This window comes from Eublepharis macularius, chromosome 1 (genome assembly GCF_028583425.1).
Source record: "Eublepharis macularius isolate TG4126 chromosome 1, MPM_Emac_v1.0, whole genome shotgun sequence".
NCBI classification, from domain to species: domain Eukaryota; kingdom Metazoa; phylum Chordata; class Lepidosauria; order Squamata; family Eublepharidae; genus Eublepharis; species Eublepharis macularius.
In genome coordinates this window covers 164,677,772-164,704,666 of record NC_072790.1, presented here as the reverse complement: position 1 = coordinate 164,704,666, position 26,895 = coordinate 164,677,772, and the positions used below count along the sequence as shown (strand labels likewise).

General features: G+C 44.3%; 1 protein-coding gene across 2 annotated transcripts in view; it reads left to right on the top strand.

Moving 5' to 3' along the window:
- EIF2AK2 (eukaryotic translation initiation factor 2 alpha kinase 2) overlaps positions 1-26,895 on the top strand; it is a 53,198-nt gene that overhangs the window by 4,514 nt on the left and 21,789 nt on the right. For both annotated transcript variants that reach the window (XM_054973785.1, XM_054973869.1), the window contains exons 3-9: positions 3,035-3,155; positions 4,269-4,471; positions 5,233-5,359; positions 6,273-6,346; positions 12,623-12,719; positions 13,323-13,357; positions 13,607-13,678. In XM_054973785.1, coding sequence (XP_054829760.1) covers positions 3,035-3,155; positions 4,269-4,471; positions 5,233-5,359; positions 6,273-6,346; positions 12,623-12,719; positions 13,323-13,357; positions 13,607-13,678 — 729 coding nt within the window. The remainder of the gene's footprint in view (positions 1-3,034; positions 3,156-4,268; positions 4,472-5,232; positions 5,360-6,272; positions 6,347-12,622; positions 12,720-13,322; positions 13,358-13,606; positions 13,679-26,895) is intronic.

The following is a 26,895-nucleotide window of genomic DNA, read 5'->3' as shown; positions in this document are numbered from 1 at the left end:
ATTAGAAAATGTCTCTCATTCGCAGGCCAAAGAAAATTATTTTCTTTTTCACTTTATAATTTAATCACTGAGATTACAGTATTTCTTGGCTAATTGCATACAGATCAAAAAATAATCCTTGGATATGAGAGGACTATTGAAGGGAATGATATCAGTGACCATTAGAATGTATTAAACTGACTATTCCACAGATGGCCAGATAGAAAGGTACAAGTGGGGAACCCTCAGGGACTTGCAGGGGTCATCTCATGTTCCCCTTCTGCTCAATATCCTCTTCCCTTCCCCGCCCCACCTATAGTCTCTCCTCTTTTCTTGCTTCTTTTTCTCTTTCCCATCTGCCTTTGTGCCCTCATTTTCACCTTTCCCTTTCCCACCCCAGGCAGCCTCTCCCCTATGGCTTCCTACTGGGCCAGCATGCAGTGGGCACACTCCTGCTGAGTGCAACCACATCACTTCTTGAACTGATGTCATCATGCATAGCAGCAGGTATGCCCAAATTGGTCCCTGTGAAGCCAGCAGCATGTCTGCTGCCAGGCACAATGACATCAGCTCCAGAAGGGACATCATCGTACCCACCAGGACCACGTGAGAAGATCTTCCGGGTAGGTGCCAGGTGCCTTGCCTCCATATTATCCTCACAACAAACCAGAAGGTTAGGTTAGGTTGAGAGTGTGTCACTGGATCAAAGTCACCCAGTGAGCTTCTACAGCAGAGTAATGACTTGAACCTGGGTCACCAACATCCTACTCTGAAACTCTAACTTCTGCTTTATATTGGCTTTAAGGCAGGCTGCTGTTGAGCAGTAACAAGCAGTCAGGCCTGGGTGAATCATGCATGTCATGTGGTATCAGGTTATGTGGTGATTGCTTTCTAGATTAGGATCTCATTCCCCCAGTATGGGTGGGAGATCCCCTGCTCCCACCTTTCACACACACCTCGCCACCGCTTACCTGGCCAGCAGGGGGAAAGGCAGTGAACAGGTCTCCCCGGCACCCTCCTGGGGCTGGCACAATGACATTACTGACTCCCAAGGCTGGATCAACAATGTTACTCCCCAGCCTTGCTCAATGACATCACTTCCTAGAAATGACATGGGTGCGGGAGCACTGGGAAGGTAAGCACTGGGTGCTCCCTCTCCTGCAACCCTGTTTCTGGGTCTGATCCCAATGAGCCTGGAATACTGACCTAACTGTTACTTTGTTGCTTAGCAACAGCCATTGAGGGTATCTGGTTAAAGCTACAGGAGCTCCTTTATTCATTTTGGGGTTTTTTAGATTTGAGATTTTTCTGCAAACCTGGGGCATTTTTCAGGCATGTAGGAAGATCTATCTTGCTCGTTCATGGCCAGGGTTTCCTGTTACCTGCAGATGGCGAGCAATCTAGTGGTTTGCTCCATTGTTTGGCGATTGCTGGCAATCGGCAGGAGGTGACAAAATGGCCAGCAGTCACCCATCACCTGCAGGCAACCCAGGCAAGCACACACTGGGTGTGATCCTGGTGGGTTGTGACAATGTCACTTCCTCACATGACATTATTGTGCCAGCAGGCATGCTCTTACACTTTGTAAGGGCCAATTTTGGCCCCAACAAGATGAATTGGCCCTGCACAAAGTGCAGGAGTACTCCCTCTGCCTGTGCAATGACATCATTTCTAGAACTTATGTCATCATGCCAGTGGTGAGAGTATTTACCAGGATGAAAATCGTCCTCCTAGTAAGTGCCAGGTCTCTTCATACCCCCTCCCGTGTTGCCAGATGGGGTCCAGACTTACACCAGACCCCAGGGAGTGGCAGGGGGAATTTACTTTTTGTTTGAACAATGTGTATGCACTCATTCTGTGCACATGTTCCTGGGGCAATGTGACATCATCACACCGATCCACTTCTGAGTGCCCAGGACTGGCCAGGAAGTGACATTATCATGCTGATCCCCCTCTGGATATCCAGGGCTGGCCAGCCACTCCTGGGCAGTATTGTGCAGCTGTAGGATACTGGCTGGGTGTCTGGACTGGCTGGTCAACCACTTCTGGGTGGTGCCACATTGCTATGGCCTGGTGCCTGGGCTAGCAGGCAACTTTCCTGGTCTGGAGGCAGCACTGCACAGCTGCAGGAAGCTGGACAGCTGGGCTGGGCAACCCATGAGGTAGAGGGGAGAGCTGGGCCAAGTGCCTGGTATTTGGGGATGAATTTTCCAAACAGCCCTCCCCAGATATCAGACTCTCTGGGCAAAAAATGAACACTGGCAACCCTACTTCTGCTGGAAGGGTATAGGCACCTGGCAGCCCTAGGCTCCAGTCTCTAGATTTAAGTATCCTCACATCAGGGCCATTTGGCCATTAGTATATAAGATAGCCCTTCCAAATGATAAATCAAATGTATAGGTTGAAATATGCTAAATTTCCTAGTACCCAACAATTTTCCTTGTCCACATAGAAATGAAATATGTTTATGAGTGCCCATAGAATATTTTGATGTAATTTGTGAACCTCCTGAAATTTCATGCAGACTGCTACTTTTGAACCTGTCCCCTGTGTTCATTTAAGACATTTATTTGGAGTAGTTCTATTCCACTTTTTGGCTGTGTATAACAGCATTCTGTTAGGCCATTGGGGACATCCCTAAAGACCATACTGTACCAGTCACTTTTAGTTTGATGCATTCTAATGTTCAGTCTGAAGGAACAGCTGCATTCTAATTACCATTCACTATCATATTTGTTACATATCTTTTCTGTGTTTCTTATATGTGGTTACCGTCTCCTACCCTAATTTAGGCTGCTTGAGATGGCATTTAGCATATGGCACAATATAACTAGTTGTTGCTGAGCCATAAAACCTCTGTATTTTCTTCCTTTTCTTTCTCATCTCTGGAAGTGATGAACATTTTTAAGTACTGTTACTGTGGAAAAGAGAATTAAATGTATTTCAATGCATATTTTATAAACATTAGGAAATTTACAGAAATCAAAGCTACCTGAGATTTACACTTTTATTAAAGACATTTAAAACGTTTTGTGAATTATTTTCATTATTACAGATTCACTGTAGTAGTTGTAATAGAAAACAAAGAATATACCCCAGCGACGGGTAAATCCAAGAAGGAGGCAAGAAGTCTTGCGGCAAAATTCGCTTGGGATGCTATACACCAGGAAGTGAACGTAAGTGGGTTTTGTAGAGTGCAGGAACACTGCTGATGTTTGAGAAAATGTTTAGCCAGAAAACAGCAATAGCCCCTTTGAGCACTGAGATTTATTTATTTACCTCATTTATAGCTTGCCTTTCTCTCCTGTGGGGACCTAAAATGATTTATATAATTCTCCTCTCTTCAATTTTATCCTTGCAATAACTCTGTGAGGTAGGTTACACTGAGGTTATGTGACTGGCCCAAAATAACTTTACTTTTCTATGGCAGAGTGGGAATTTGAACCTGCGTCACCCAGATCCTCGTCCAACATTCCTGCCACTATTTTTATTTATTTATTTTACCCCACCTTTCTCCTGCAAAGAAGGACCCAAGGTGGCTTACAGAATTACTTTAAACCAACTTTACCATAAAATCTCACATGACATGGATCAAGTGACACAGTCCTTTCTCCCCAGTTAAGAGTTCTTTCAGGGACTTAGGTGTGTATCTGTTACACAAATGCACAAATATTAGTATATAGTGTGTAAAAAAACTAATAATCCCCCCCACCAAACCCAGAATGGCTTGATGAGTGATCAAGTCATAGAATGGTGGGAGAAGTTGAGAGTCAGTTAAGGGTCAGAAAGAAGTATGGAAGTGGCCTGCTGAACCCCTGTGAACTTGCAGAATCCCGCATAAGGAGAACAAATATAAATATGGAAATGAAATATGCAGCTCTGTCTGGCCAGTGTCTGATCCTATGCAGTTCCTGTCACTTCCTCTTTATAGATCTGTAACCATCTGCTTTCAACCAAGAAAGACCCACTCCTTTGCCCCGTTCCCTTTCCTACCGACGGCGAATGAAAACCTGCTAGGCATGTACCTTAGAATAAAATCCTAAAAATAAACCATTTTTGCCCATTTTTTCTACTATGCCTGCAAACCCAAGTCCTGTATTCAGCCAGCCTTTTTTCTGCCTTGCGTTTGTCACCATGGTCACCAAAAATGTAACTTAACATAGAATTTAATGTAAGAACAGACATGGCCTTTTCCTGTAGTTAGCAAATGGAGAATTCAGTTTGAATCTTGGAGTCAGCAGCCAGGCTCTGTTATAAAGTAAATTAATTCATGCATTTCCTTTTTACAGGCACATCCTGCTTCCACACCCCTGCAGCAGCCATCCCCGTCCCCCTCACCCCCACCTCTACAATTGCCCAAGTGTGCTGCAAGTTTAACTGATGTTGCATCTTCACCTAACTATATTTCCTTGCTCAATGAATATGCACTAAAGAATAAAGTCACTGTTCAGTATCCTTTTAAGGATAAAACTGGAGAGGACCATAAGCCAAAGTAAGCTATACATAATTCCAGGATGGTGCCGGTGTGTGTGGAGGGTGTGTGTGGGGATTTTTAAAAATTCTGTTCGTAATGTAGATGTTGGTGGGTTTATTTTCAGTTCTAGATACTCTTTTCTCTGCAGAAAGTCAATTAAATTTATTATGATTACTTTGGGACCACAAGCTTGTCATATGTTTGACATTAAAAAAAAAAAACTAGACAAATAACAGATAGTTATTAACTGAAAATTAAAGCAGCATGCAAATTACCTTTAAAAAAATCTATTATTGACAGCTTTTCAGACATGGAATGCTATGGCTGTTAGCCATAGTTATCTTTTTGCTCTGTGGAATAGATACGTGATATATTTATAGCTCAGGTTTCTTTTTTCCTGTAGAATTGAAACAACTAGCAATTCTTGCAGCAGCTTCTGCAGTAGCATCTTGTGCAAGAAAAGTGGTGCAGTTATGGATAACTGCTTCTAATTCAGCTAAATATCCTATTTGGTGTAATTTTACTTTGCTGGTTCTGAGAACCCAGAGACTTTCACCCGTGATAGAATGCAAGAGGGCAGCAATGGCTCTACTCTTATTTCTACTAGCCCCTCCCTGTCCTTAAAACCTCCTTGTGTAGTACCCTAGATATAAGCAGAGTTGGCTCCCATTGATGGTATCAGATTGAGAGGTACACACGTGATTCTCTGGGAACTTGGTATTACACTTGGCTGAAATGTATTCAGTAATAACTAATTTGTCTCTGTCTTCTTTATCTAGCTTTTTCTGTGCCTGTGAAATTGGTGATAAAATTTATGGTGAAGGTACAGGAAAAAACAAGCAAGCAGCAAAACTTAATGCTGCCAAGCAAGCATATGAAAAGATAAAGGCCCAACCAAATTTCAGGGTATGTATTACACTTAGAGTAAAGATAAATTAACATAAATGAATTAACATGTTAATTAATTATTATTTCATCATGCAAATTTAAAACAGACTTATTCTACATACTTAACATCAAGTTCTTCGTTAAGAGAAATAATTGCCTTGATTTTGGGAGCAAAATCTGTAGAATAAGTCATGTTTTAAATTATAGGAAATAATGGCCCTTTAAAGTTTACAGTCCAATGTGTCACAGACCAGTTAGGGGAAGAGGAAGCTTCTTCTCTCTCTCCCTCCCCACTCTTGCTGTCCAATGTAGGGGATATTGAAAAGTATTACTTTAATTTCCTTTAGTTGAGAAAACGCATGATTATCATTTTCACTTACTTTGGAGTATTATTTCTGATACAACTTTCCAGAACATAACAATACTCCCAATATTTAATGAAAACCATAATCACAACCTTCCTGACTTTCTGACACAAAATTAAAACAATAATTTTTGAGGTGTACACCCCCAACTTGGATCTCACAGAAATCTTCTCTGACAGAAGGAATTTATATGAGCATAACAGATCTTTCCTGCCGAAGCCCAGAAATCTGTTTCTATGGCACTCCCTTGGGGGATGGGGCTGGAGGATCTGCAGTGGAAAGGAAGAAGCAGAAATCCTCTCCCTTTTCATTCACAGAAATCCTCTGCAGGGTGCAATTTATGATGATGATCTCATCATGTGATAACTTTGCCATTTTAAATTAATTTACAAAGCACTTTGATGATATTAAAATGTTTTTATAAAACTAGGTTCCTGGGTAAAAATGGCATTCTTATCTTGACTTTTTTGCTGTCAGAATAATGGATGTAATTAACTAGTGCTTTTCTTTTCACCATCAGTGATATTTAATTTGTTTTTGCTGGATTAATATGTATTATTTTCCAGCCAAGACAAAGTGCTGATTCTCTATATACGTCACTCAGTAGTTCCCAGGAAACTTCAGAAGAGGCATCTATGAAGTAAGTTATATGTATAATGAAACTTACTAGTGTAACTTTGTAGAAGGACATTTGCCTGGCTGCCCACGGTGTTTACAGCTGCCTCCAGAAGACCAAACATGGCTCTGTCTCTGTTACGTCAGGGGCCCTTGGCACTTGGGAACATAATGCTTTATGGGCTGTTGTGTTTGCATTGCGATTCCCTGATCAGGGACAGGCATCACTGTGCTTCTGCTGTTTCTGCAGCCACTGCCTTTTCCTCCTGTTCAAGACAAAAACTGAACCAAGACAGGAGGACTTGTAATAGGTTACTCGTCGAAAAAAGAATGGTGTGCTTATATGATAATTGGTTTGGGGATTTCTGTCATGGCAGAAAGGGGAAGACTGAGCCAAGGCTGGGAGCAGCTGTTATGCCATAAGCATAATTCCCCACCCCAAATTTTTGTTTGCATTTCAAATATTTCTGAGTAGTTTACGGTTAATTGTAAATCAGTACAATAAAACCAAATGCACAAATAGGCAGAAGCATACATTGCAAGAGAACTACCATAGATATAGAAGATAAGGAAGGGCAATTTAAAGACCTAAAAGTTGTCCAGAAGAACACTTTAAGTCTAATTTATGCTGCCGTGTTTCCTCAATTTTTTTTGCAAGGAGAGAAGCAGTCTTCATCATCTTTGTTCTGGAATTAAAAATGATTTAAAATGATTCAAAAGAAGTGTACTGCTACCTAATCTTCAGAAGCCCTCATTCTTTTGACAGCATGTGCCTTAGTTGAAAACACTGAAGCCATTTTAAATTGCAATCTAGATATTTGTCTTTCAGGTCTAAGAGGTAATGGATCTTGATTGGTAAAGTTTTTTGCTAATATGCAGGCTCTCTGTGATAGAGTGGCTTCATTCTCTCTATCAAGTACCTGCCAGTGAATTGAAGTATGAACAGATTGCAAAGAGAAAGGGAAATGGAGCATCTCTCTTGCTTTGAAATTTGAAGAATCCTTTCCCATAATAATCAATTATCTGTTGATAATTTTGTATGTTTGCTGAATTTGTTTGAAAGAAGTTGGCATGCAGTAAATCCAGGTGATGATTCCATTAAGGAAGCAGCAAATTTACCCAGGGAGGAGATGAATACAAATAAGAAGTGCAAGCAGGGTAAAGCATGTGTGCTGACTAACAATGAAGAAAATATAACCAAAATATTGTTGGCATCAGCATCTTAGAGGCCTCTATACAAATGCTTTAATATTTATTTATTTATTTATTTATTTGTGTCATTATAGTCTGCCTTTCTCACTGAGACTCAAGGGCGGATTATGCTGTGTGAGTTAGTATAGTCAATTTCAAGGACATTTTAATAAATAATGAATCAGAATTATGGCCGTTCCCACATGTTGTTAAAGCAACGGGCTACTTACTCAATGCTGGCAGGTTTTTTTTCAGATTCCAGATGCCTCCGATTTCAAAGCGGAAGCAGGCAGTTTGTCTTTTGTCTGATCAGCGTCCTTGACCCGGCACAGGAAAGAGCGGGAAATCCCGGTCTCAGAAAAGATGCTGATCAAACGAAAGTGAAACTGCCTGCTTCCGCTTTGAAATCGGAGGCATCTGGAATCTGTAAAAAAAACAGATGCCTTTAATTTTTTCCATGATATACATTGACCAATTTGACATATTGGGCTCTGAAAGTATTTGATATATATAGGGTCACAATTAAAATGTAAATATAGCCAGTATTTAAACGTCATAAGCCAGGCCCTCGTTTCCACTAGAATTAAACCAGTTTCTAAGCAGATAACTGCATATGGAACACACTTCAATAGGCCCAGAATTTTCTGCAAAAATTTAGATTGAACGTGTTCGATGACTCAATCAAAGACCCTAATCCAAATCAGAATACCATACAATAGTTGTGAAATCACTTTGGACTTAAACATTTTTTGAAGCAGCTGGTACAAATTGATTACCTCTGGAATAAAAAAAAGTGCTATAGCTGATGAACTAATGTCAGCTGTCTTCGCTGCATACTTGTGGTGGGTGGACCAAGTCGCATTATATTGAAAATAAATACCTAAGTATTTGAAATATTTAACTTGTTCTATCTCCTTCCCATCCATGGCCCATTTATATGGTCTCCAAGTTTTAGAAAAAACTTATGATTTTTGACTTGTCATAATTCAGCTGAAGCCTGTTTTTAGCAAAAAAACCCCAATACAACGAATCAGCAAGTGTCTTAGGCCAATTCTAGAGCAAGACAGCAAAACTGTGTCATCAGCGTATAAAAGCAGAGGCACATGAATCACACCAAGTTTTGGGCTATGGCAGCAGCAAATAGGTGATCAGCAAGGTCACTGAGAAAGAGATCAATAATAACATTATAATAACATTCGATTTATATACCGCCCTTCAGGACAACTTAATGCACACTCAGAGCAGTTTACAAAGTGTTATTATTACTCCACAACAATCACCCTGTGAGGTGGGTGGGGCTGAGAGAGTTCCAGAGAACTGTGACTCGCCCAAGGTCACCCAGCTGGCTTCGTGGAGGAGTGGGGAATCAAACCCGGCTCTCCAGATTAGAGTCCCGTGCTCTTAACCACTACACCAAATAGAAAGGGAGCTAAAATACAACCTTGTTTGACGCCCTTGTCAACGTGAACCTTTGAAATCAGTTTGCCTGCTAATGAGCACTTAATCTGGCAGGTATTAGAAGTGTGTAATTTCATAATAAGCATAAGAAGTCTTTTATCTATATTTAACTGGTCTAATTTAGTCCAAAGAAGATGCATGTTAACGGAGTCAAATGCTCCCTTTAAATCCAGGAAAGCCACAAATAATTTCAGATTAGTTCTCACAGTGTACTTATTAATTAAATGAGCTAGGGTGATAAAGTGGTCAAGTTTGGTCTTCCCTTTACAAAAACCCAGCTGTTCAGAGCCTAAAATACACTTCTGTGTCATCCAAAAATTAAGCTTGGCCAATAAGTGCTTAGTGTATAGCTTACCCATTATGGCGAGTAGGCTAATTGGCCTATAATTGGTAGGGTTAGTATGGTCGCCCTTTTTATATAATGGGACCACTATTGTGTTCAGTCACACTGTAGGAATTGTGCCTGTTCTATCTACTATTGTAAACAGAGATGCAAGGGGGGCAGCCCACCAGTCCGGGTCTAATTTTAAAATTTCAGAGGGGATGGCATCAGGGCCAGGTGCCTTTCCTGATTTCAGATGCAGGATTAATTCTTTGAATTCCTCTGGTGACACAGGTGGCCAGTCAGGTTAATCAATTAAAGACGACTCAGATGGATCGGTGACACAAATTTGCTCTTGATAGAATAAAGTTGAGAAATACTGGAACCAGACATAAGAGGAAATGGCAGACATAGAAGGATCATCAGAGCGGAATGCCTCCGAGACTATAGCCCCATTTTTTTAAAATTCTTTAAAGTCTAGGCATGATATAATTCATCCCATGAATGTATTCCTACCTCTTTTTTTTGGTAAGCTGAAGCAATTGACTCTTAAGCTTAAAATATTCTGGCAGTAAAGTTGAGGCCTTTGAGTCACGATAATGACTATAGACACTACGTAACAGAGTTTTTACTTCCTTGCATTCGCTGTCAGACCATGAGTTTACAGGATTTATCTGTTTAATCATCCCCTTGTTAAGGCTATCAGGTCTCACACATAGTGAATCAGATACATGAAATATTACGGAATTGTAGGCTGACACAGATACTATAGGATCAGTTGCAATCATTAGGGAGGACCTAAACTCCAGGAGAGGATCAGACTTTAAAAGTTGCTGAATTTTCCATTGTACACGGTCATTTCAGAATAGGGGTGTGCAGCAAAAAAAGATTCGGTTTTCCAACTTCATAATTTAGGAAGCAGGAAAAAGAGTCAGAAAGAAGCAATTTCTGAAGCGGCAAGCTGCTTCAGAAATTGCTTCTTGGCCCCGCTTTGAAATGCTCCGAAAAGATTCGAAGCACTTCGAAGCTTCCCTGTCCCGCAGCTTCCTCTGAACCTGATGGGAGAGGGAGGTGGGGGGAATTCCCTGTCTCCCCAGCATCACATCAGTGAGTGGGGCGGCCAGTTTAAACTAGCCCCCTCCCGCTGCTGCCTCCACTTCGCCCAATGCCAGGGAGACGGGGAGTTTTTCCATCTCCATGGCATTGGGTCAGCGCTGCTGCCTTCCCCCACTGCTGATGGGGCCAGGGAACTCCCTGTACCCATCAGCAGAGGGTGAACGGAGCACCTGGCAGCGGGGAGCAGGCTTAAGCCTACATTCCCGTGGCCCCCTTCACCCACCACTGACAGGGCCAGGGAACTCCCTGTCCCCATCAGCAGCGGGTGAATGGAGTGCCTGGCGGCGGGGTGCAGGCTTAAGCCTACTTCCCCACTGTTCTCTTTACTTGACGCAAGAGGGGTGAGAGAATCTCCACGTCCCTCTTGCGTCGGGAGAGCCGCCGCCTCCGGGCTGCTCCACCCGGTGCAAAAGGGGCGGGGATGGGGAGACTCTCCCGTCCCTCTTGCATCGGGAGAGCTGGTGCCGCCGGGCTGCTCCACCCAGTGCGATCAGAAAACCAGCCAGAGAAGAAGTCTTTGGATGAACAAGGAATAAAAACATTGCCAGGGAAGATGGGGAGTTGGCAGAGACGCTAAATGCATTTATGTTCACTGTAGAAAGAGTAAGGCATGTACCATGCCATAGCCAACACTTTCAGGAAGGGAATCTGAAGAACTGAGTTAAATTGTGATGACAAGAGATGAAATTTTAGACCTATTGTGGAAATTTAAAACCAGTAAGTCTCTGTGTCCTGATGGCCTACATCTGAGAGTTCTTAGGGGTTTAGGGTTATGAGCTCTAGAGATTGGGTGTGTAACCTGGGGAGGGATGTTAGTGGAGTATAATTCCATAGAGTCCACCTTCCACAGCAGCCATTTTTTCAGTGCAACTGATCTCTGTAGTCTGGAGATCAGCTGTAATTCTGGGAGCCTAATACCTGTAATTCTGACAAAATAACATCTGTTAGCATAACATCTGTCTGAGACAAATTAGTAGGAACTGTAATCAAAGACAGAATAACCACATATGTAAAAGAACAAAGCCTACTAAATGAAAATCAGCATGGGTTCTGCAAAGGGAAGCCCTGCCTCACCTACGGTGGAGTTCTTTGAGAAAGTGAATAAACATATAGTTAGTGGCAGCCTGGTAGACATGAAATGTACTATGGCTTTCAAAATGCTTTTGACGAGTCATCAATGACTCCTGAGTAATCATAGCAGTCATGAGAGGTCCTCTTCTTCATTAAAAATTGATTTAAGAACATAAAGCAAAGAGTAGGAATAAATGGACAAGGGAAGTAAGCAGTGGAGGATCAGTACTGGGGCCAGTGCTATTTAATTTGTTTATAAATTATCTGGAACTGGGGGATGAGCAGTGTAATGGTCAAATTTGCAGATCACATAAAATTATTCAGGATGATGAAAACTAAGGCCAATTGTGAAGAGCTGTAAGAGGATATCCAGAAATTGGGTGAGCGGGCAACAGTGTGGAAAAGGAAGCTCAAAGGTGGGTAAGATGATGCACATTGGAAGAAAAAAATTCTTCCTTTAAGTATATGCTAATATAGTTTGCTTAGACTGAGAGGGAAAGAGAGCCTGGGGTGCTCAATGAAAATATCAATCCAGCATGCTGCAGCGTAAAAGGTATACTCAATGCTCGGGGGCTATTAGGAAAGGGATTGAGAAACAACCAGTAATATAATGCCCCTGTATAGCTCAATGGTGTGTCCTCATTTGGAATATCGCATGGTTCTCATCACCATATCACCTTGTACGTAATAGCTAATTCCTTGAACTGAGCACAGTAACTGATAGGTAGCCAGTGGAGTGACTTCAGGATGCGAGTGATGCCCATGCTCCTGCTTGCTCCTGATAACAGCCGAGCTGCAGCATTTTGCACCAACTGGAGTCTCTTAGTTAACTTAGAGGGGAGAACTAGGTATAGTGCATTACAGTAGTCATTTCTTGATGTTACCATAGCATGAATCCAGGTGGCCAGGTCAGCCTGGTCGAGGTAGGAAGCCATCTTCCAGGCTAGAGTGAGGTTGTAGAAAGTATTTTTTGCAGCTGCCTTAAGGAGACAACATCGGGGAAGGGCTCAGTCTCTGTGCCCTGTTACTGGCCCTCTAGAGTGAAGGGTGGACTACTGTGGGATGAGATGCTGGTGTAGATACCTTGAACTCAATAGTAGAAATTAAACAAATACTACTGAAATGTATTTATTTGTTTTACAGTGGTGTGGATTCTGACTTGGAATGTAAGAGTGTAAACGATAAACTGGCTGCTAAAATTGATGCCAAACAACTACATGAAGCTTCTTCGTGTGCTCTGGTATGATATGAAAACCAATTGTATCACAGATTGTCAGCTATTTGTTTCTGCATTCTGAAATTAATTCTTCTCCTAGAAAGACATAATTAATGTATTAAAACTAGAATGGTTGTTTATGTTTACAAAAATTATAGGCTCAAACTGTGAAATTAGAAAGATGTTGAGCAGGCCAGGGACAAGTTATGGGAAGCAAAAGGCAGCAGGGAGGCAGATAGTCTAGAAGTGTAGGGGGGGTGGCTTAGGAGGCGCTCCTAAGTGGAATCAAGCATTTCTAAGCTCATTGACTTTAACTCTGTTTAGGATTGCACTGTTATCTTCTAACAGTGGCTACTTGCTGGGAGCCATTGTAGCAGGCAGTGAATCACCTGATTAGGAGGAAGATTTTGGTCTGTTATGTTTGTGTTGAGCAACATTAGACTTGAAGAACCTCTTCCAACTGGTGACCTGCTGATGGAGGGATCAGGAATTCAATCCTTGACCCAAGTCTTGAGATATCTAATGTTGGCTACTTTAGGATTTTGAGAGAAGCCGCTGAATTTAAGCATTTGGCACCAAAGTACTACTGTTATATTGAAAAAAGTTTTCCTCTTTATGTTAATATAGGCAAGTCCCAGAGGTCCTGCTGTGAAGTCTAAAAGGTATATCTCAGTCTGACTTACCAAGGTGGTTGTGAGAATGAAACTGGGAAGGGAGAACCTTGTGTGTCTCCTTAAGCCCTTTGGAGGGAGGGTGGGATAAAAAAGGATGAGATGGATATGTACATCATTTGAGAACTGTACCCTAATCTTTGTACTGTATCAGTTATCAGCTGGTGAAAATGTTCACAGGCAATTCTGTTCGCTACATAAATATTACAAGATTTAATTTTAACTTTTTATTTTCCTAAGGAAAGACACACCATTGGCACCCACATTTTCAAAGATGCATCAAAGAGAAAACAAATACACAGTCAATAAGAGGTAAGAAGAAACTACTGTTGAATATTCAATACGATTTATTTTTCCTTGGCTTTCACTTGTTATGTGTGTCAGGTCACTTCTAACTGATGGTGATCCTATGAATGAAAGATGTCCAAAACGTCCTGTCATTAACCTTGCTCAGGTATTGCAAACTGGAGGTCGTGGCTTCTTTTATTGAGTTAAGCCATCTCATTTTGGGTCTTCCTCTTTTCCTACCACCTACTTTCCTAGCATTACTAACTTTTCCAGAGAATCTTTTCTTCATGTGATGTGACCATAGTACAATAGTCTCAGTTTTGTCATTTTAGCTTCTAGGGAGAATTCAGGGTTGATTTGATCTAGAATCCACTTATTTGTCTTTTTGGCCATCCGTGAAATACACAAAACTCCAGCACCACATTTCAAATGAATCAGTTTTTTTCCTGTCAGCTTTCTTCACTGTCCATCTTTCACATTCATACATAGTAATGGGTAATACCGTAGTTTGGATAATCTTGATCCTGGTCTCCAGTGACACATCATTATCTTTAAGAATCTTTTCTAGTTCCTTCATGTCTGCTCTTTTGATTTCTTGGTTGCAGTCTCCCTTTTGGTTGATGATTGAGCAAAGGAACAGAATCAAAAAGAGTCCAGTGGCACCTTTAAGACTAACCAATCTTATTGTAGCATAAGCTTTCGAGAATCACAGTTCTCTTCGTCAGATGCATGGAGGGCAAAAAGAGAAACTGGTCAGATATAGAGGAGGAGAGGGGGGGCGAGGTAGATGCAAACATTTCCTTCTGATGTGGAGATCAGTTTGCTTCTGTAAAGGTTCAGAGGACTTAGCCATGTTAGTCTGTAGTAGCAAAATCAAAGAGTCCAGCAGCACCTCCAAGACCAACCAATTCCACTGCAACACAAGCCTTCGAGAACCACAGCTCTCCCCGCCAGATGCATCTGACAAAGAGAACTGTGATCCCCGAAAGCCCACACCAGGTGCCACTGGACTCCCCCTGACCCTTTTAACAATTTCAGTTCCTTCATTGTCAACCTTGAAATTGTGTAATTCCCCAATAGTTATTACTTTTGTCGTCTTGATGTTCAGCTGTAATCCTGCTTTGTCATTCTCTCCTTTAACCTTCATCAGTAGTAGTTTCAAGTCTTCATTATTTTCTGCCAGTAACGTGGTGTCATCTGCATATCTCAGATTATTAATGTTCCTTGCACCAGTTTTCACTCCACCTTCTTCTAAATCTAATCCAGCTTTCTTTATGACATTTTCTGCATATAAGTTGAACAGATAGGGTGATATTATACATCCTTCTCTGACACCTTTGCCAATTAGAACCGATTTTGCTTCCCTGTATTCTGTCCTAAAAGTAGCCTCTTGTCCAGAGTACAGATTGAGTATCAAAAAAATCTTAAATTGTGGTACAGCTGTTTCTTTTAACACCATCCATAGCTTTTCATGATCCACACAGTCAAAAGCTTTCTGTAATCTAGAAAACACAGGCTGCTTTCTCTTGCATTTGATAAAAGTAGCACAATGTGTCAGGTAATGGCCCAGTGATCCATTGCTTAGTTGCATCTCAACTGGATTATTGCAATGTGCTTTGCTTGGGGCTACCCTTGAAGAGCATTTGGAAGCTGCAGCTAGTGCACAAAGCTGTGGCTAAATTGCTGGTTGGGGGCAGCTATCAAGAATATATGAGCCTGATATTACAGCAATTACACTGGCTAACAATCTGCTCCCAAGCACAATGGGTTTTGGCCTTTAAAGCCTTATATGGCTTGGGACTGGGCATCTAAAGGACTATGTTCTTCTGTATGTTCCTGCCCAGTAATTAAGATCACAGGGAGAGGCCCTCCTGATTCTCCTGTTAACTAAAGAAGCTCACCTGGTGGGTACATGTGAGAGGGCTTTTTCAGTGGTAGTCCCACAATTATGGAACAACATCCACAGGGAGGTATGCCTGGCTTCCTCACTGCTGATGCTCAGGAGGCAGCTGAAGACATTTTCATTTAGGACTGCTTTTAATTAACTTTGTTTTTTATGTTTTTTGGCAATACAAAATTATGTTTTTAAAGTTTGTTTTGTTTATTTTATGGTAATTATTTTATTTATATTGCAAGCTGTCATGAGTTTTTGCAAGGTAGAGAGGTGGCTAATAAAAGTTTTAAATAAATAAAATAAAAGGCAAAAGTCTAGTGTCCAGTGAGAGTACAGGCTTCTCCATTTACAGCAGTGGCCAGGCAACTCTGAATGTATAGTGTGGATGTGTGCAACTACTTGTCCTTGGTGCTAGTGTGCATGGGGCCTCCCTGTGTGCTGCTTTAATGCTCCAATACAAGTAACGTCCCCCTGGATTACAGATAATGGATCTTGTACAAATCGTAGCATTAAAGTTGCTGCTGTACTGGACCTTGAAATGTGGCTTATAAAACTGAGCTACATCTTGTGGGGTAGGTAACTGCACTCTAAAATACTAGGTGCCTGATAACAATCTATGTTTATTATTCCCAGATAAGCCTGCATAGAGTTGCAGCCTATAGATGTAATAATTTTTACACTGATTTCTTAGTTCCAGTAATTTCTCTGGGATAGTTCTTCATTCTCTGTATTGAACAAACGATTCCAGTTTCTGTATGCACTTCAGTTATAACAATTGCTAAGGTCTCTAGTTCCCATTACTTCCCTTGTGCTCCAGATGTTATACCCATGTTTCCCTGGCTCCATTATTTTCCAAGGGATAAGTCCTTGGGGAACATAAAGAGAATTAATGTTAATCTTCCTAGCAAGCCACAGAAATAAAATTTGTACAGGCTGTATCTATCTATGTCAGTTGCCACTGCATAAAATGGGTTGCCCAACCTTTTCACAGGAACCTATCAGACCTGGTCCTTGCTGCCATAACATCTCATGGTTGAATCTCCCCACTGTTAACTCTTCATATCCAATTGTTCCTTCAACTAATTCATAGCTATGTATGAATCCTTGTCTATAAATGTCTGTGACTGAACTGAGCTTTTAGAGTGTGAAGGACAGAGCCATCTTTACATGTCTGCGAGGCTTAATTAGATCTGATGCACGTATGTGAAGTTTTGAGGATATATACCAGGGTTACTCTTTCAGTATTAGCTGTGGAAAGCATGGATTTCTGCTATTGATATATGAATTCAGGTGACTGTCCACATCCTAGGGTGTCTTGCTCTGTGGTTGTGTTGGCAACTAACAACAATTTTCGATTATTTTCAAATAGGAATAATTTGGGCATAATTTGTTGAAATTAGAATAATGGAAGTTCATCTACGGTCTTCCTGTGCAGTCCCACATGGGACTGCGCACGCGCAGGCCTGCCGATTCCAGAGATTTTCATAGCTCAATATCCGTAGGGGGTGCTCTCGCCTCTCAGCGTGCATGTGTGGCCGTTTGCCCTCCGAAACAGCCCCTGAAGAAGCGGAGCACCCCTCACATGCCCTCAGTTTCTCTTTCGCCGCTGATGGTTGAGGTTTACAGCTCTTCTCTTCGAGACGCAATGTCGGAAACAGCTTTGTTTAAGCAATGCGAGACCTGTGATCGTAAAATGACAAGGTCAGATGGCCATTCCAATTGTTTGTACTGCCTTGGAGAAACTCACAATACCCAAGCGTGCAAACATTGCCGCGCGTTTACCTCCAAGGCCAGAGCGGAACGGGCGGGTCGTCTGCGTGCCTCCCTCTGGCAGCGCTCGATGGCCGTGACGGATCCCCCGGCAAAGGCACCACCATCTGCCTTGTCCGGCTCTTTCTCTCGGCCTGCTCCCGAATTTACGGGATCCAAGACTCCAGGTTCCCAGCCAAGAGCAGTTAGGAAAGTTGGTGTCGGCATGGAGTTCGTCGGAACCGGCTCCCTCGGTTCTGAAAGTCTCTCGGGAGTCGACCTCCTTCAACTTTATCTGTTGCTCCTGCTTCACCAGACCATGCTGCCCCTCGGAGTCGGATACCCTCGGTTCCAAAAGTAACCCTGCCATCCTCCCAGGACGCAACTTTGTCTCCTAGGGCCTTCGAATCCGTCTTTGACTTCTAAGGCAGCGACCGAGCTGGAAAAGAAGAAGAAAAAGCATAAACATTCAGCGAAGCATGATAAAGCCATATTGGAGAGCTTGATCTCGTCTCCCCCATCGGTTCCGACGGAGGCGGTTGGTTCTGATCCTCCAGATAAGAGATGGAAAGAGTCCGCGGAACGCTCTTCTCCTAAGATCGCCCCCTCGAGGGCGACGCAGGAGGAGGATGTGATCCTGATCGATAAGCCCCCCACTCCATTGGGTAGGCCATGATCAGTATCTTATGAATCGGGCTTGATACACTCTACTAGGAGCCGTCAGAGCAGATCAGAACGCCGTTGTAGCCCTTACTCCTATCGGAGCCGTTTGAGGGAACGCCAACTCGGGGATGACGCGGCCATCCCATACTATGAGAAGGCTCCTATTTCTCGGACTGCCCATATAGAAGGGTCTCTCTATCTCCTTCTCCTAGGGCTGGCTCCTATGACGAGTTTAGACGGACACCACACCCGTCTGAAGTCGATTCTCGTCGGAACCGAACCAGATACAGTGAATCCCCTTTATCTGATTCGCCTGAGAGAGAAATTGGCCCTTCAGAGGAGACGTTGCCCACCGATGATTTCAGGGCATACAACGAGCTTCTCCAGCGTATGGCTAAAGCATTGGACCTGGAAGTTATGTCCACAGAGTCCAAATTTACGGATAAAATCCTACAACACATTTATTCAGGATCTACACCCTCTGTTGCCTTTCCCTTGATCGAAGGCTTAGCCGGTCTTTGGAACAAGTTGAATACTAGACCCGCATCAACTCCAGCCACCAACAGGAAAGTGGAGAGCCTTTATCGCACTAAGGATGATGCTCATCTGTTTCTTGCACCCCATCCACCTCCATCCTCGTTGGTGATGGAGGAAATGCAAGTGTGGCCCAAACAGGGATCAGTGTCTACTCTTGCTGACAAGGACAGCAGGAAAATGGATGCCATGGGGAGGAAACTTTACACTTCGGCCACGTTTGGCATCAAGGTGGCAAATTACGCGGCTATGATGGCTGCCTACCAGCTCTTCTTGTGGAAGAAGGTGGCAACTTTCCTTCCGAGGCTCCCTGACGATCAGAGAACCCTTCTCAGGGTTATACAGGAAGAAGCTACCCGCCTTTCCTGGCATCAGATTAACGCTGGCAGAAGCATGGTGGACACCTCTGCTAGGTCACTCCTCTCGGCAGTTGTTCTGTGCCGGTATGCGTGGCTTCGTACGACAGCTCTCCCAACAGAGACGAAGAACAGGGTGGAAGACCTACCCTTCAAGGGAGCCACACTTTTTTTGGAGAAAACCAATGAGTACCTCTCGAAAAAGAGGACTGATAGTCTCACTGGCTCTTGTATGGAGTCCTCCATCAGGCTCCACAACATTCTTCTAGACCGTATTATAGGTCCTTTCAGCGCAGCAGACAACAACTATACCAACCCTATCAAGGGTATGCTTACCAACCCCACAGGAGCTACCAGAGCCCACAGTCTGCATTTTCCAGACGGAGGCAAGGCCAACGTCCCAAGCCTGGCTCCCAACAACAACAGGCTAAGGACCAAACCCAGATTCACAAACAATTCTGACAACTACAGGGCCCTGACCCCACGTTTGGGGCCAGGCTTAGTGCATACTGGAGTGAATGGTGTTCCGTTTGTTCTGATGTTTGGGTTTCTTCTATAGTTCAGTTTGGTTATAAAGTTGAATTTTTGGAATTACCCTATTTACGACTCCCTGATTTTCCTTCGGAACCTCCGCAAACGGAGATCTTGATGGAGCTTACTGCTCTTTTACAAAAAGGGGCGATTGAGGAAGTCCCTAGTGATTCCGCTGGGTTGGGGTTTTACTCCAACCTCTTTTTGGTGGAGAAGAAAGATGGAGGGCTTAGGCCTATCCTAGACCTTATGGGCCTGAACAAGTTTATTCGGATTCGAAAATTTTAGATGGTCACTTTGCAGATGGTGTTGACCTTTTTACCCCTACATTCCTGGTTTGCGGTCCTCGACTTGAAGGACGCTTACTTTCATATTTCTATCTTCCCTGAACATAAAAAATTTCTACGTTTTGTTTATGATCAGCGGGTGTTTCAATACAGAGTCTTACCTTTTGGGTTGGCCACTGCCCCGAGGCTGTTTACTAAGTGCATGGCAGTGGTGGTGGCCCATTTGAGACTCCAGGGTTGCTGCATATTTCCGTATCTAGATGAATGCCTACTTGTTGGCGATTCTGCAGCAGATATCTCTAGACAGGTGTCCGTCACTCTAACACTGTGTCTCCATTTGGGACTTTTTGTTAATCAAAAGAAATTGAAATTGTTCCCGGTGCATTCCATCCAATTTATAGGGGTAGTCTTGGATGGGGTCTGGAATGCGTGCTTTTTGCCCACTGAACGTGCATCTAAAATTAAGACTCTTGTTAACAAACTTAGAAGGTGTCGCTTCCAGTCTGTCCGGTTTATCCAGACTCTTTTAGGTTGCATGGCCTCCACGACTGCAGTGATTCCACCGGCGAGACTATTTATGAGATCGCTACAACTGTGGTTTAATTCAGCTTTTTCCCCTAGCCATGATTCCCAAAATAAGAGGCTCTCGGTCCCTAGGGGGGTAGTGTCCTCTTTAGAGTGGTGGTTGGATGATTCTAACCTGTTCAAGGGGGTAGAATTTGGTCATCGACAGACTTACCTGTCTGTCACTTCTGATGCCTCTCTATTCGGCTGGGGGGCTCATTGTGAACGGTCTTATGCACACGGTGTGTGGACCGAGTTGGAATGCAAGGAGCATATTAATCTTCTTGAGTTAAGGGCCGTTTTATATGCACTGATCTCCTTTTCAGATGCCGTGAGGAACAAGTCCATCCAGATCCTGATGGACAACACAACGGCGATGTTCTATATAAACAAACAGGGTGGCACGGTGTCTTGCTCGAAGCGCTGAAACTTTGGAAGTGGGCCATAGAACATTCTGTATGGCTTCAAGCAGTGCATATCCTGGGGATAGAGAATTCTACGGCTGATCATCTTAGCAGACTTCACAGGGACAATCACGAATGGTCCCTCCAAGACAAGTATCTGACCCCGATTTTCTCCAGGTGGGGGTTTCCAGGCTTAGACCTCTTTGCGACAGGAGAGAATCGCAAGGCTCAACTTTATTGCTCCAGAGGAGGAGTAGGCCTAAAATCTCGTGGGGACGCGTTTCAACTCGGGTGGTCGGGACCCCTGTGTTACGCTGTTCCCCCGTTCCCACTCCTAGCCAGAGTCCTCAGCAAAATCCAGAGGGACAGGGCGTCTGTTATCCTGGTGGCCCCATTCTGGCCGAGGCAACCTTGGTTCCACACCCTCTTGCAGCTGCAGAGTATATAATTCTTCGCTGCCTTCCCTTTGGTTTTTTGTTGCTTCTAAGCGGGAAGAGTCTGCCCCTATACTTGTTGTAGCTTGGCTGATCAGACAGGTCATGCCTTCTCCTCAGCAGTGACTCGCGTGTTACTAAATGCACGATGTCTGTCCACTCGACAGTCCTACGCTTTTTCTGCTTGGTGTCGGCAGAGGGATTTGGACCCTTTTCTTTCCGCCCTTTCTGACATACTGGAGTTTTTGTGGGAGGTCAAGCAGAAGGGGTTAGCTAACAGTTCTGTTAAAGTTTATCTGGCAGCTATTTCTGCCTATAGACAGAACGTCAGTTTTTTCCCATTATTCTGCATAATTATTTTTGAAAGGGTTGAATAACCTGTTTCCCCCAATACGGGCTCTTGTTCCTCAGTGGTCCCTGCCATTGGTGTTAACTTGTTTAATGTCTAGACCTTTCGAACCTTTGGCCACGTGTCCCTTACATTATTTGTCCATGAAAGTAGCTTTCCTGGTGGCTGTCACCTCGGCTAGGAGGGTAGGGGAATTAGCGGCTTTGTCCTGCGAGCCCCCTTATTTGAAATTCCATCCCGAGAAGGTTATTCTTAGAACCAAGGTTGAATTTTTGCCAAAGGTCATGTCTAGGTTTCACCTGTCACAGGAACTGGCCTTACCGGTTTTCTTTCCTGCTCAGGCCTCGGAGGCAGAGAAAGCACTCCATTCTCTGGATGTCTGTAGGGCTATCCTTTTTTATTTAGATAGGGTAAAGCCTTTTAGACTAGACTCCAACTTGTTCGCTTGTTTTGCGGGACATAAAAAGGGTAGGAAGGCGACATCTCAGACTATTTCGAGATGGGTAGTCCAGGCTATATTGACATGTTATACTAGTGCTAACCTACCTTGTCCTCTGGAGGTGCATGCCCATTCCACCAGGTCCCAGGCATCATCAGCGGCTCTTCTCAAGGGTGTCCCTCTTCACGACATCTGCAGAGCGGCGACGTGGGCCTTGGCGGATACTTTTGTGAAGCACTACGCACTGGATAGCCTAGACAGAAAGGAGACAGCAGTGGGGACAGCAGTTCTACATTCGATTTTTATGTGATGCATCTGCAGCACCTCCACCCAGGTATTAAGCTTTGTAATCTTCCCATGTGGGACTGCGCAGGAAGACCGTAGATGAAAAACAGTGTTTCGCTTACCGTAACTGTTGTTCATCTAGGTCTTCCATGCAGGCACACATGCCCTCCCTCCTTCCCTGCTCACTCTCTTGGTACTTAACTTGCTGTAGGGCGGCGAAAGAGGACTGAGGGTATGTGAGGGGTGCTCCGCCTCTTCAGGGGCTGTTTCGGCGGGAAAACAGCCGTGCATGCATGCTGAGAGGCGAGAGCGCCCCCTAAGGATATTGAGCTATAAAAATCTCCGGAATTGGCAGGCCTGCACGTGCGCAGTCCCATGTGTGCCTGCACGGAAGACCTAGATGAACAACAGTTACGGTAAGCGACACACCGTTTTTATTGCCTTAAACAAAGAAATTAGTGTATCTTCATCTTTACCATGATCTTTGTTTACTGTTTCTATATTCCTTGGAAATGAATTTTGAAAACCCATTTTTTTAAATATGAAGATATGACTGGGATTCTTAACAGTGCAATTCTAAGAATTATACCCATTTAAACCCATTGATTAAAATGAATTTGAATGGCATAGGAATTTGAGGGAAGAAGGAGAGCAAATAGAAGAGGCCTAGCTGGGAAGGCCAGATCAAAGAGGGGAAATGTGGCAAGGATTCTGATGCTTCTGTAACAACGTCCAAAGCTTGTGCAATAAGAAGGAAGTTGATCTACTAATGCAGATGGAAAGATAGTAGGCATTACAGAGACTTGGTGGCATAATTTCCACAACTGGAATACAGTAGTGGATGGACATGAGTTACTTAAAAAGAACAGGAAGAGTTGTAGAGAAAGTGGAGTGGCACTGTATGTGAGGAAAGGGCTTGATTGTCAGGAAATGCTGGAGGAGGAGAGTGACAACCCAGCGGAAAGTGTCTGGGTAAAGATAAGAGAGAGAAGGACAAGCAGTATTGTGGTTAGGGTCTGTTACAAGTTGCCTAACCAAGGAGATGAGGTGGATTCTGCCCTCCGTGAGCAGCTTAATAGGGTATCCAAGAAACGTGACCTTGTAGTTATGGGAGACTTCAACTCCCTGATGTATGCTTGGAGACCAACTCTGCTGTATGCCCATGGTCACCAAACTTCCAGACCTGCCTGACCAACAACTTACTTTCTCAAATGGTGGAGGAAGCGACGAGGGGCTTGGCCATACTGGGCTTTATATTAACCAACAAGAAGGAGTTGGTTGATGGAGTAAAGGTGGTAGGAACCTTAGGGAGAAGTGATTGCATCTTCCTAAAATTCCTTTTGCTGCAGGATACCAAGGGAGTTTGCAGCCAAACTCGCAGGTTAAATTTAAGTAGGGCAGATGTTAATAAACACAGAGATGTGATGAGAACTTTTCCATAGACAAGATTGCTGGAAGGGAGAGGAGTGACTAAAGGATGGGCTCTCCTAAAAGAAGAGCTGTTGCAGGCTCAAGTTTTCACCATTCCAGCAGGATGGAAATGCAGTAGAGGCTTTAAGAAGCCAATGGGGATGAACAGTGAACTCTGTGATGAGCTAAGGAGGAAAAAGGAGATGTTCAAGAAATGGAAGGAAGGACATGCATCCAAAGAAGAGTATCTAGGGGTAGCTAGGCACTGTAGGGCAGCAGTCAGAGAGGCCAAAGCCTCTTCAGATACGTGTGGAGCAAATAAAAGGTGAGTGTGTGGGGGTGTGTGTGATACCTTAATTGCTGGGTGAAAATTGAGAAACTCTGACAGACAGAAGGCAGAAAGGCTCAATGCCTGCTGTTCTCCCTGGAGAGAACAGCCCCCCCCCCCCTGAGATGGTAGTAGGCAAAGAATGGCTTTTGGGCTGCGGGTTGACATGAGCAAAGAAGTTGCTTTCTTTTTCCTTTCCCAGTATAGCTCTTTTGGCCAAAGCCTTGAGCCTGATCCCACATTAACAAACAAAACCCAAAGCACTACTACCTAGGGGTGTGCAGGGCCAGGGTGATTTGGTTTTCCTGATTCTGTTTACCTGAATCAGGGAAAAAATTGGAATAAAGGGAATTCTGAATTGGCAAGCTGCTTCGGAATACCCGATTCGAATTGCTTCTAAAAGATTTGGCCTTTGTTTGCAATGGAGAACAGACAAAAAAGAAGGGGGGGGGGAAACCCACAGGAAACAAAATACCAACATATAATTTCTCAGTATATTTCAAAGTGCAATGTGCTCAACTTTTCCTATTTCTTGCAATACAGTAATTTAAACAGAATCATACAGATTACAGACAACAATCTTACAATAAGGTGCAAAGATATCCAGATTCACCAATAATTGAAACTCAATAAAGAAATGTCCTTGTTTCCTATGTCAGTTTCTTTTTCCGTTCGATTCCTCTGCTGGTAGACGCACACTGGTGGCATGTTCACAGTATCTCACGACATTAGATGTAAACAAAAGTCCATCGACATGCTGTCTCCCTGCACAAGGGAGAACAGGCTCCTGGCTTTCCGGGAGCTTGGGGGGCACATTTTCTTTAGAAAGCAAACCAGACTTGGTAGGGTCCTTCTAACTCTCCTCTAACGACCCCCAAGTTTCAGAATGATAAGACTTCGGGGGGGGGGGCATGTTATGGCTCCACAAAGAACGTACCCCCATCTCCATTATTTCCTATGGGGAAATACAAAAGGGGTTTCTAGGTGGCTTGGGGCAGTTTTCAAGGGAACTGCTTCTCCCTCTCCTCCCACCTGCCTCCAAGTTTCAGGGAGATTGCACTTTGGGGGGCCATTTTATGGCCTCCCAAAAAAGGTGCCCCCATCCTCCTCCACTCTCACTATTCCCTATGGGGAAAAACAAAGGGGCTTTCTACATGGCTTGAGGTGGCATTTTGCAAGCAAAATGCACCCAGTGTTCAGGGGACCTGCTCCTACCTGTCCTACCATGCCCTCCCCAAATTTCAGAGAGATAGCACTTTGGGGGGGGGTATGTAATGGCCCTCTAAAGGTGATTCTCCCACCACACCATTTTATTTCTACTGTGGGGAGGACTCCCACACAGCAGAAACACATGGATTGTGGCTGCCAGTGGCCACAGCCACAGCATGGCTACACTGCACACACCCCAAGCCGCCCCTCAGAACCAAAGACATGCACCTCCAAGTTCTCCATCACCCTCAGAGTAGGCTGGCCAGCCACTCCCCATTGTTCCCTATGATGGGAACTTTTAAACTGTCTTTCCCAGGGCAATTACGTACAGGCCAGGGGTGCCACAGTGGAGGGCACACTCCTGAGTACAAACTCTTCCCTGGGAAAGCACACCTGAACCACAAACATGCACCCCCAAGTTCCCCACCACCCCCAGAGCGGGCTGGCCAGTCGCTCCCCATTGTTCTCTATGATGGGAACAAACATGCACCCCCACATGCACCAGGGAATAACACACAAACACACGTTGATTCAAGTTCTAAAATTTTTATTTTTTTAGCTTTCAGTTACAGCATTAAAGGGGAGGCACATGGCACTAGTGTAACATCACAACAGTCTCCTAGACAGTAGTTCCACAACTATCCTAACATCAGAGAATCACCAGAACACACACAATCACTTGCAAAAAGATTTTATTTCTTGGCTTCAAGTTACGCAGCATGCTGGCCCTGATTCGGAAATACCGAATCTTTCCAAATCGGGTCTGATTTGGGCATTTTTTCCAAATCGGATATCCGAAGCGCACATCCCTAACTACCACTACTACCACCACCACCAATAATAATAATGAAAGAATCTCACTCCAATCACAAAAGTTTTCTAATTTTGGACTGAATTACTAAAAGATAAGATGCCAGTGACCTAGAATAATAGAATCATACAATCATAGAGTTGGAAGGGGCCATACAGACCATCTAGTCCAACCCCCTGCCCAGTGCAGGATCAGCTTAAAGCATCTCTGACAAATATTCTGTCCGGGGTCTGAGCCCCAGCCCCCAGACTTGACAAGAGGGAACAGCAGGGGACAAAAGGGTGGCAGCAACCCCACCCCCCAAGCTGGCAACCAGGGCCAGAACCTACCTACTCCAGGGGGAAGGGGTAAAAGGCCAGAACCTCAGAGGGGTGGAGGGGGCAAGGAGAGACCAGCCAGTCCCACCTTCCAGGGGGAAGAAAGGGGGCTAAGCAGGCCAGAGGGAAAGGGCCACAGCAGGGGGAATGTGGTACCACCAGCAGCAGCAGCAGCCCAAGCAGAGCCCTTACCTGGCAGGGAGAGGAAGCAGCCTCTACAGCCCAGAGCCACACCATGGCTAGAAGACAGCAGCCTGGCTCAGGAGTTGCTAGAAGCCAAGCCTCTCCAGGGGGGGCTGCCACAGGCATTCTGGGGGAGGAGATGGGTAGCCCCGCCCAGCATTGCTGAGCAGGCAGCGCAGAAGCTGGCTAAGGCAGCACCTCATGAGCAAGGCCAGGCAAGCCCAATAGCACGGAGGCTGGCTGGGGCAGCTCCTCGTGAGCAAGGCCAGGCAAGCTCAATAGCACAGAGGCTGGCTGGGGCAGCTCCTTGTGAGCAAGGCCAAGGAGCCCTCAGCTGGGGATGGCTCGCACTCAACCCCACCCTACCAGCAAGGCAAAGAAGCCCAGGAGGGATTAGTGGTTGGAGGGAAACACCTGGAGGAACGCACAGCTGGGCCCGGTCAGGAGAAGGAACAAGCCTGGAAGGAGGGCGGGGCGGAGAGAGGAAACCCTAT